The following is an 11,127-nucleotide window of genomic DNA, read 5'->3' on the forward strand; positions in this document are numbered from 1 at the left end:
AATAGCTACTTAAAAGCTTTTAATAGCTACCAGATCTCTCTTGGTGAACAGGTGAGGAGAGATCAGTATTGATTGCAGTGGGGCTTCCAGCTTAGACATCAGTTTCATCAAGAGACTCTCTTCTTTTTCCTCCCAGGTTGTTTCACAGGCCACAATCTTAGCACATCACATTCACTCTAATTGCCCTTCCCTTTGTTCCCACTCTGTAGTAGCTATGACACTAAGCCTGCTTTAGCAAACACTCCCATACAATTTAGGGACGTCCTCAGGTAGGATCTCAAGCTTGGTTAAGCTGATGAAACTGTGCAAATAAGGGATCCCAGTTACAACTATGCCTCTCTCCTGTCTGAGTCAGAACAGCTATAATATAGATCTATACCATCTATACCATCTATCTATATACCTCTAAAATAGATCCATGTCCTCATTTGTAGGGATCCTGTACTGTACCTCTGGTCTGGACCTGCAGAATTGTCACCTCACAAGTGAAGCTGAGCAATGCCCAAGCAATGCCCGAGCAATGCCGGCTTTAGCAAAACATGTCCCCAGGCTGAAACCTCCCTGCTCCATCCCAACGCTTTTCCTATAGTCAGGGTAACAGAAAACATAAGTGTGAGCAAATGTGGGACTGATCCCAGTATGCCCACTTCAAGTCTATTCACTTTAGGTCCTATGAAAGCCTGCTTTGCAAATTTTCGACCACAGAGGGCTGTGGGAGAGATCAGCCTGAGGGCAAACCCAGCTGTCCAATGCTGAGATCCCAGGTTTTGCTCTATTTCCCTGGGAATGGGAATCAGCTAGACTAGCATTGCTGCTGGCAACAACGTCTGGCACAGCACAAAGACCGCAGCAGTCAAAACATCAACGAATATTTAGCCTTTAGATCTGACTTACCGAATCACCTGCTCACCTCCATGTTCCAGGTGAGGGTGGCTGAAGTTCTCCTGGATATGCCTCAGGTGTGGGGTTTAGCCCCGCAACTACATCAGCCCCAGCAAAATAAATCAAATTGCCTGATAGCGCAAGTTAAGTGCCGGCAGGATTTTTGAGAAGGGGAAGGGATCTACATAGAGCAACTAGGAGAGAGAAAAAGCCTGAAGTTGTTCCCCTCCCTTTCATCACATGGCAGTGAGGGAGAGGAGAGAGTTAGCAAGGTTTCCTGTAGCAAAACTAATGCTGCAGCAGAAGAGGATGGGAGGAGGATTGTGCAGGAATATGGGAAGGGGGAGGCTGAGAAAAGGGTTAGCCAATTACAAGTCAGAGTCTGACCAGCTGCGGGATGCTGCAAGTTATTTACCTATGGGCTGGACTTCCAACTTCTCATCTACTAGTTGCTCAGGGCTCATCAGCTCACTTTGAGGGACATTAGGTATGCTTTCCCTCTGACTGACTGGACTGACCATCTCTTGATCTTTTTCATTCTGCATCTGTGCATATATATTAAGGCCAGGAATCTTCCTAAAACATTAACAGAAACCATCATTGTGGGGTACTCTGGCAGATGATGTAGCATCAGCTTTTACAAACCAAGAAACAAATCACTGCAAAAAAGAAAACCCAGCAAGACAAAACCCCAACACCTCAGTGAAAGGTGGCAATGAGGAGAAGGAAATGGCTCGGGGAGGGTCATACCTTTTGAACTTATAGATTACAAACACAGCTAGTCCCACAAAAACGACAGAGAGGAGCATCAGCATAGCTGAACCACTGTGACTTGGAGTGAGGTCCACCAGGGGAGCTGCAAGAGAGGGAAAGAAGGTTACAGCCGCCCCCAGGCCTCATCTGTCCACACATCTCCAGGGCTTTTCTCCCTTTCTAATACAGCTGAGAAGGAACCTGGGTTCAGACCACTTGTGGTGCTCAACCTACCCCTTGATGTGAAGCTTTCTCCTTAGAAGCCTCTCCTCTCTGGCCTGTTAGAGGATTGCCTGAAAAGTACTCTCTCATATTGCAGACAATTACCTAAGGTAGATGCCAATGAGGTCACTTGAGTACCAAAACTAGCATTTTCTGGATGATCCTGGAGCTACCTAGGGGCTAAATTGTCATGTTGACTTTCTATTTTGCTTAGAGCTAGTTTGGGTAGCTCCCAATACATAGTGAATAATGAGCAACTGGGTCATCAATTTTACTGAAGCAACAATTGTCCTATCTTTTCCCAAACAGAAGTCCAGTCCCCTTCACAGACACTGCTTCAGCATCTATGCCTTATCACGGCAAGCTCTTTTCACACCTCTGACATTTTCAGTTTTTTCCTTTATCCCTTTCCTACTATTCTGAACATGTTCTACCCTCTTTCCTTTGGTGCCCTGCTCTCTTTCCCACAAGTCTTCCATGCCAGAGGGTGCTCAGTTTCAAGAAAAAAAATTAAAAAACCCTGATCAAACAAAAAGTCCCTCTTCAGAGTTTTGTGCATCACCTTTTCATAGCCTCTTGCAAAGTAAGGCCACACAAACCAGCCAGAAGCGTGGCTTTCCCAGAAATACAAATTAAATTGTATTAAATAGAGACAGTTTCCATCACTCATACACACACAGAGACAGAAAGACATCTAGCATTCAAAAAGGGATACACCTAGATCCAGCAGTCTCAGTTATTCATGTAGACAGTAATAAAACATAGTGTAGATAGACATGCAGCTGTAGCTGTGCCGTGATACAGAGCTAATGCACACGCCGATACATCCTCACCCACTGGCTCTGTCTGGCATTACACAGAACAAGGTGTAGGTAGTGCCTTCCTCTGCAAAGCAATGAAAGTTATCCTGAACTACCGCCATACACATCCTCTTTCTCTTGCCCCTCTTCACATGCACTGAACAGACCCATCCTAAATCAGAGCCAGAAGACACAAGTAAATACTTAGGCACACGCATCACACACACACATGTTTTCAGCTGTCCCACCCAGCCTGATAAAGCCAACATTTACAAAGAGAAGTGAAAAAAACTTCCCCTTCCCATGTTAAGCAGGCTATACTCGTGAAGGTGAGGCACTGGGGTGAAATGATCTGTTATTATGAATTCCTCACACATCTCCACTCTGTCACCTTTGCATCTGTATTTAGTGGGTCTCTGCAGTTCTGTGGGATGACAAACTGGCTCTCCGACTGATTCAGGCTCAGCATCACTCACTGCTCTTGTTATAATGCTGTGCTGGGAGTCTGGTAGTAAACAGCTATTTAACTGCTTTGTGAGGAATATTGGCATAATTTATCCTGCCTTAGAGTTGAGGTGGTTGTCTGTTGGGTTGGGGACACTGGTTTGGGTCTTTTTTTTCATGAGAAGAAGGAATGAACGAGATGAATGAATTGCAATCTGTTGTCCGTAATTGCCATAAATTAATCATTGCTCCAGTGTGGCCTGAACAAAGAAGATGGAGGTGTGAAATGTGCTGAGGCCAACACCTGCCATTCTTCTGTGCTCCAGGGAATGCACATGCTCACATACAACACGCACACACACAGAGGCTCATTTCTGCAGGTTCTGCGTGAATATCCACACCAAGCTAGTTTAAATACCTACACTTTTGTTCCCTGCAGCTCCTCTGCTGCAGAAATTGCTGCTGTGCGTGACCAGGCACACTCACATAGGGAGGAACATACACGTGCACTGAGGCACAGGAACATAAATGTAGGCATATATATACATACATGTGCACTTACAAAAACACATGCTGAGCTTTGTGGTTCAGTCAACTACAGCCCATAGCTGCCCACAGTCCAACACAGAGTCACAGTGAAAAGTCTGGGAAAGAGCTGGTACCATAGACCAGAGCAGCACCTCTGGGCCATGCGCATCCCCCTGGATTGCGTTTTCTAGGGACTGCTTCTGGTGCTGGCTTGTGATCCAGCTTTCCCTGCTTTATTTTAGTTAATTTTTTATAAAAGCTTGAATTTCAAAAGGACAGTTTTTCTTCTTCCTTGACAACCAAAACAATAGTTTTCAGCAGCAAAGTAAATCTCTCTTGGCATTTTGTCGAACTCTAAACTATTCCCAAGTTTTGATGTCATGAAATTGGGCCTTTTATTTAGACAGGGAACCGAGTCATGACCTCTGCAGCTTGATAAGGAGCCATATTCCCTCAAAGACCTCAGAGTGGCCGCTCTCTGAGCTTTTTAATATCTAGTTTGGCAGTCCAGGCTCATTTTGCATTCTTACTGAAGCATATTTCTGCAGGAGACAAAATCCTGTAGTGTTCCTATAGGACACTGTGAAGCCAGTTACAGCAATCACTCACAGCTCACCAGTGGCTTCAAAGAGAAGTACAACAAAGCCTACCTCGCAGGACAAACGAGTGTTTGTATCTCTTATGGACAAAAAGTACTCATTCCTGGTGTGTGTGTAAATACAATTAAAAAGGTGCATTTCCGGCAAGCACAGAGATCATATATTTACACAGCGTGTCTCAGCCCAGCACCCTCTGCTTCGGCCTGAGGGAGCAAGGAACAGGCCCGGAGGCTGTACCGTTATTTAGCATGGCAGTACGCCACACTGATAGACTCTGCCTTTTGGTTCAGTCAGGGCAGCAGACGAGGTTTAGCAGCTCAGAAAAGTGCTACAGTAGCTCCACTATCTGGCTTCAGGACTGGAGCTACCCAGCTTTTAGCCAGCTCTGAGCACTGATGGAGCGGCTGGGGACCCCGTGCACTCCCTTACACAGAGATGCCCAGAATTCCTCTCCAAGAAGCTGCAGGAGGCTCCTACATGCAGCACAAAACTGGGATCCCGGTTCATCTGGCATTAAAGGCAGGGCTGGAGATGTGATTTTAAGCGTCATCTGTTTCCACGACATGAAATCAGGAATGTTCCTTCAGCAGCAAGAGGTAAAGATGAGCCTGTCCCAGGAATATCTAAAGTGATTCTTTCTAACTATAATTTTTTAGAAAAGGGCATACAGGATATTCAGGGCCAGAGCAGTCATGTCTAAATGTTCATTTAGGATTCGAACTTGACATTAATGAACATTGACCAAAATGGAAAACAGCCATGTGCATTGACAGAGTCAATGCCCAGAAACAAATTTCAAAGATGATGAGCAATTGCAGGTAACTCCACATTTGAAGGTCACTTTAAGATGCTTTCAGATACATTTCTTTTAAGAGATGGGCACTGAGCATTTTCTGAAAGTACATATAGTATCTCTGGTCAACGTTGAAAATTCAGGCCAAGGATTGCTTCTCTGATAACAGCTATTAAGTAAAATGTATATAAATCTAAATCTTAAATGTAAAGTCACACAATTCTACTGTATCATGTCTACTGCTTTTTTTTTTTTTTACAATCTACAAGAGAAAAAAATCAAACAAACTGTCATCTCAAGATGTTGTGTTTTGTTTTTTTTTTTTTTGTAGGGATTACTTAGCTGTGCTGCATCTCTTCTTTTTATGCTTCTAGTTCTAACATCTCTAAAAGTAAGCATCCGGTCATCTGTTCCACAGCTAATGGAAAGCAGAAACATGCAGCATTATTCCCAGGGCAGATATCAAGTTCTGCTTAGGAAAAATAAAATATTGCAAACACCGAGGCTGCCTTCTAGGGGGATTTAAATGCAGTCTCATTACACCCTTTCTTAACAGTCTCTTTTTCCTTCTCTTTAAGGAGAAGGCAGCACGTGGACTGACAGCAGCTTGGGCAGACCTGTTCATACCATAAAAAGCTTTTTGGAGAGCAGTTTGCTGGTACAAGTGAACTGAGGTTTTTAGTTTGCAAGTTAGCAAAAGAAGCTGATACCAACTGATCGGAATTATCAGCATCTCCTGGAGAAAAGGAATTCCTAAGAATCCTGAGCACGGATTTGTTCATTCCATCTCTTGTAATAGTTAAATAAGGCCTGAGCTGTGAAATGAGGGTTTAGCATACAGAATAGACAGAGACACGTGTAATTAAATAACAGGACTTTGGAGATGGCTCATTTTGAGATAGGATTAGTTAAAGTCCAAACTGCCTAATCTTATGTGTGTGCATATATAAATTGATTCTTGTCTTTCAGACTGGTGAACAGCTTCTGAACTGTGCTTAGTTCCTTTGAATGTTCGTTGACTCTAGAATATCTGAATATATCCAGGGCTAGCTGGTAACCTTTGCACTGTGTGATCCAGGCTGAATACGCCATGGTGCTGCTTAGCTGTTGAATATTTCAGAGACAGCCAAGAAGTACACATTTTTACTGCTACTTATACTGCGTTTCCAACAACAACAGCAAATTCTTGCACATAAGTAAACAAAAGGATTAGCTGTAAATGCAAAAGCCACTATATCTTTTTTTGGCACGATAAAAAAAGGGGAGGTGGAGCAGGCATTTTAATGTCTGTCCATATACTACGCTGTTATTGTGACATAAAAATAAAAAATGTTTAAAATACAGCTGATAGCATGCTACTACCCATCAAGGAATATACTGCTTGCTGTGCTACAGAGCAACAGAGATGGTGTACACAGAAAAAGGATACTGACCTGCTGTTAAATGGGCAGCATGGACAAGGATCTGAACCCCTGGCTTCAACTCAAAATGGACCAGGTTTTGGTTCAGTTTCTGGATCAGTGTTTCTGAAATCTGGAAAAAAAAAAAAGGAGAAAATAAGAAACGCATTTGTTTCTTGATTGTTGGTTTAGATTGCCAACAGGTGGGTAGCAAATGGAGCTGCATGCAAAGCAAAGATTTTGCAGAGGCACCAGACTTTCCAAGCACAATTTCCTATCACCTTACAAAGAGGGGGTCAGTGAAAGCTGAACACATCTGCCAGTACTATGTCCTGAGTGGTTTGTGTACGGTTAGCAATGACTGATAACAACAAGTAGCCCTGTCACACCTCCGTAGGAGCGGCCCTGCAGCAAAAGAGAATTGAGACCCAAAGGAACACTACACCCACAGGTGTAAGTGTCTGCACGACCAGCCAGCAACAGCACATCAGCGAACTCTGTTTACTATTCAAGCAAAGAGAAGCATTTCAATTGTTAACACTCATCCACTCATAACAAATAGCTTATTGCTCATTGAGTGGCCAGCTCTGTCATCTTAAAGCCTGTTCGTAAGATTTGATATACCTCAATCAAAATGAATAGTTTAAGTCCTTACCCCAGCTTGCATGGAAATTTCAAGTCCTAAAACCAAATTTCATTTCATCCAGCTCTGAGTTTCAAGCTGTCTACTCCCTAATCCTTAAGTATGTACCAGAACCAGCTCAAATCTGAAAGTGTTCACTGACTACAGAATGTGGCTTAAACAAAATGCGCGTTCCATCTATTCTCTTTCATGGGAGAGACATTCTGTAGAGGTTGTAGATCACTAGATTGTATTGTGATAACTCTGATGACAACAATAGAGCTCTACCAGAAATTAAGCAGACTATCCCTCCTTAAAGGACACAACAGAAAAGATGAGCATTTGCTGAGATAAGACCCCATGAAATCTATATTTGTACAGTGAAGAAGCCAAGCTTTGGTCCAATCTGTTGGTAAACATTCCTTTTTTTCAGTCAGTTTGTCACAATATGCACAGAGCCACTTTCTCCACATCACTCTTAATTATATCCAAGAAGTTCTAGGCATGTTGCCATTAAAAGAAGAAATCTAGATAGATTAATCAAGAAATGGAAGCCTATAGACATGGTGTTGATAGTTTGTTGTGTGTCTTTTGCATGTTCATTTGCTAGATGTTTCATATATTTCACATTTTCTTACAGCAGTGAGCAATTTTCCAACTGAACATAGACACTGTTCTGTGTGTTGGTTTATCAGGGAGAGGTAGTTGGAAAACTGCAATCTCCCCCCTTTATAGCCATACCAAGATCAAGAGGAACCGTATTCTAGGGCTCACCACTTAATTTAATTTTTTTTAAAATAAATCCTTATTCCTTCTTGAAGATTAATGAAAGATTGTCAGAAAAAAGAACATTCCAATAATTTTTACACCATCTTTTTCATGTTCTTCACTTTTGTCTGGTTGAGTTATTTCAGTAAATGCTACCAAGATATGATTAGACGTTCCTTGGCTATCATTCATCACAGTATGAGATTTATCTGCCTCTTTTATTTTTTTAAAATTCTTAATGGTTCTTTCAATACTCTTGGCTTGTACACTTAATTTTTGGCTGTTGATCACTTGAATAGGTGCCTTTGGTCCAATATCAATTTGGCAATAACTCTTACAGGCATTTTATTTATATTTTTAATATATCTCTTTAAAGTTTACAATATTTTCATGAGTGCCAGAATGAGCAGTAAATATATTTCTTCCAACAGCAAGAAAAAAATACCACCTGCTTACAAAGAGCCATCTGCTGAGCTCAGAGCAGCAGGGATGGTGACACAAAGATGTGCAGTACGTTAAGAAAGCCTGGGAAGCAAATTATATCCCTCTTCAAGAATTTGAGCATATTAATAACCAGGATTGACAACTATAAAGAGTGCTTCATCTCTAAAATGAGAGCAACAGATGCAGATTGAGATGCTGTAAGCCAGGTATATTATGGAAATAATATCATGGAAATAATGGGAAAAATGTCATCTTGGCCATTTCCAGTCCCAAACATGACCTAACAACTCTCCTCTGTACCCCTTCAGGAATTATCTTCGTTTGTGCTCTGCGATCCTGATGCTGCTGGAGCAGCTGAGCCTATGAACAAAAGCAACCACAGGACAGTAAACTGAAGAAAAGAGCCAACCACATGTCATTCCTCTTCATCACATTGTGAACAGCTGCAGGAAACGGTCAGGGAAACAGTACAGGTAAAAACCACACGTGATGCTTTCTACACAAAAGGAGGCTTAATGTGATATATAACTGATATTGCAGCTCGCAAATGTTGCTATCTGGTATTGGAGAACGGTTTCATCAAGGATTCAGGCAAGAAATGAAAGAATGAGAAAGTCAGCATGAGAAGGGACCAGAGACTTCATTTGGCACCAGTGGCATGAAGGAACACTGCGATGTCACCTGGCCTGCCTGAGGACTCCTGCGGCACAGAGTGAAGAGAGCAAAGCAACAGCACCAACAGGGACATTCCAGCTGAGAGGTGTTGTGGCAGCCTCCCAGCAGGCAAGCTGAGTGTGTGAGAGAAAGCTCAACCAATATTCTTGTCTGGCAAGCCGATGAAAAGGAATAATAGCAAGGGGAGAGGCATTAAGAGTGAAGTAGTAAGAAAAAGGAAGAAAGGCAGAAAGAAACAGTCACAACTGAAGTTTATTATTACTGTATTGCATTGTTACCCGATCATGAATGAGGACCTCATTGTACTACATCCTGTACAAATGCAACTCAGAAGAAAATTATTTCTGCCTGAAACCATCAGTATCTTAGCAGGAGCTTGACATAGCTGTCGCTATTTCAGGACTATATGCAAAGTGTCAAAACAGGCAGCAACTGTTCATGCTACTCAGAGTATACAGCATATTTCCTTGGCTTAATTAATTATATGGTCTCCTACTGGCTTTTTGGGTGCAGCTTTTTTGCCTGGGTCTTTATGGAATCTGAACAAGTCAAAAAATTAATAACAGCCTGAGACCTCCAAAAGCGCCAGAAGTTCTTGTGAGAATCAGACATCTGCCTTCCTCAGGCAGCTCTGGAGATTCCTAACACACACTTCTGAGGGAAGAACAGATGCATTCAGACATGTTTTTAAAATGTTTGCTTGCTTAGTACAATATTTTCATTTCTCTTTAAGTGGAAAGTCAGATTCTCTTCGAAACAGACATATAGACAGTATGGAAAGAGGGAGAAAAACACATTTCTGTGCTTCTAAAAATTACCTGAAATAGAAACCATACACAATGGTTTACAAACGTCAGTATTTGAGGTCAATGAGCAGGTTAAATACACCTAAAGGGCCAAATTCACATTGGGATTGGACACTGCTCTCCAAAGTTAGATCTGACGATGCTTCTGGTCCTCGTGTGGTCCCAAGGGGATCTGTGAACCTCAGATCACTCAGGACACTCACTTTGAGATTGGAGAAGTGGCTCTTCTGCCTTTCTTATTCTATCTAGTCTATTTCTAGCTCAGTGGATCACAGGTTATCAGACTTTAACCTAGGAGTGTTTCTGACTCATATAATTTGTTTACAACATTAATAAAGTGTCTTTGAAGCAAATCTCCACACAAAAGCTGATCTCAATCACCAAGGTAATGAAAAGGTTTCAATGGGAAACATTTTGGATCTTCTACCTCCCTTTATTTCTGCATGCAAAGCGGTACCATGGATGCATTTTTGTTTAAAAAGCAGATAAGGAAACATCAAAGTACTTTGGCCTGTTTCAAAAATAGCTATGCAACAGCAGTTGAACAGCTAGACCTTCAGCTGGGAAACAGGTTGGCCTCAGGCCCCTCCCTGTTCCTCTCTCACTCCTGGAGATGCAACTAACTCAGCTGAAGACAAAACTTCTTAGAATAGCAAGGTCCTAATTTATAGTCTTCAAGAGTCTCCCTTGTGAAAATAATTAGCTTTCAGAATTAGTTTTGGTCCTTAACTGAGCCTCATTGACTTTATCTGCTTCATTTGCAGAATTAAGCATGATGTGCAAAAATAATTCAGTAATAGAAACCATTCTTCATGTATCATTTTTCATCAAAGGACACATAATGAATAATAATAACAGACAATTTGTGAAGGAAAAAAGAGATTCCAATTTAAAAATGGAACAAAACAAAAATTAATTTGGCTTCTCTTAGCATTTTGTCAGAATTAGGACTGTGAAAGAGCCATGTGCACCAAGAAACAGAATTATCACTTAGAAGGGCATTTTCCCATACCATTATTGAATTTTGAAACCTCTGGTGTAAATTGGTTTAGACAAATTGAATGTGATTCAACTGCACCAGTATGTACTAGCTAAGAATCTGGATAATTTTATAGATACTATGTAAGGATCTCAACTAATGAGTGCTACACTTCTATTCAGTTCGTTGAGTAAATCAATAAACAACTAAGGAAAGAATTATGCACATTGATTAGTAGGAAGCAACTTGAACCAGCATTACAAAAGTGAATCAGGAGTCAGGGCAAATGTGGATTACTTTAAACTGTGCCACTCGCCCAGCATAACCTTGGTTACTTCACAGGAGGCCTCTAAAGCTTGCTTGCCTCAGCACTGAAAAGAACATAAAGACTGACTTACAGGGTCCAGCAGGA

General features: G+C 41.7%; 1 protein-coding gene across 1 annotated transcript in view; it reads right to left on the minus strand.

Moving 5' to 3' along the window:
• SORCS1 (sortilin-related VPS10 domain containing receptor 1) overlaps nucleotides 1-11,127 on the minus strand; it is a 209,801-nt gene that overhangs the window by 1,990 nt on the left and 196,684 nt on the right. Inside the window, exons 24-26 of the mRNA XM_009881624.1 lie at nucleotides 6,455-6,554; nucleotides 1,633-1,738; nucleotides 1,298-1,458 (exon numbers count right to left, since the gene is read on the minus strand). Of these exons, the coding sequence (XP_009879926.1) occupies nucleotides 1,298-1,458; nucleotides 1,633-1,738; nucleotides 6,455-6,554 (367 nt within the window). The remainder of the gene's footprint in view (nucleotides 1-1,297; nucleotides 1,459-1,632; nucleotides 1,739-6,454; nucleotides 6,555-11,127) is intronic.

This window comes from Charadrius vociferus, unplaced genomic scaffold, assembly GCF_000708025.1.
Source record: "Charadrius vociferus isolate BGI_N301 unplaced genomic scaffold, ASM70802v2 scaffold282, whole genome shotgun sequence".
NCBI lineage: Eukaryota > Metazoa > Chordata > Aves > Charadriiformes > Charadriidae > Charadrius > Charadrius vociferus.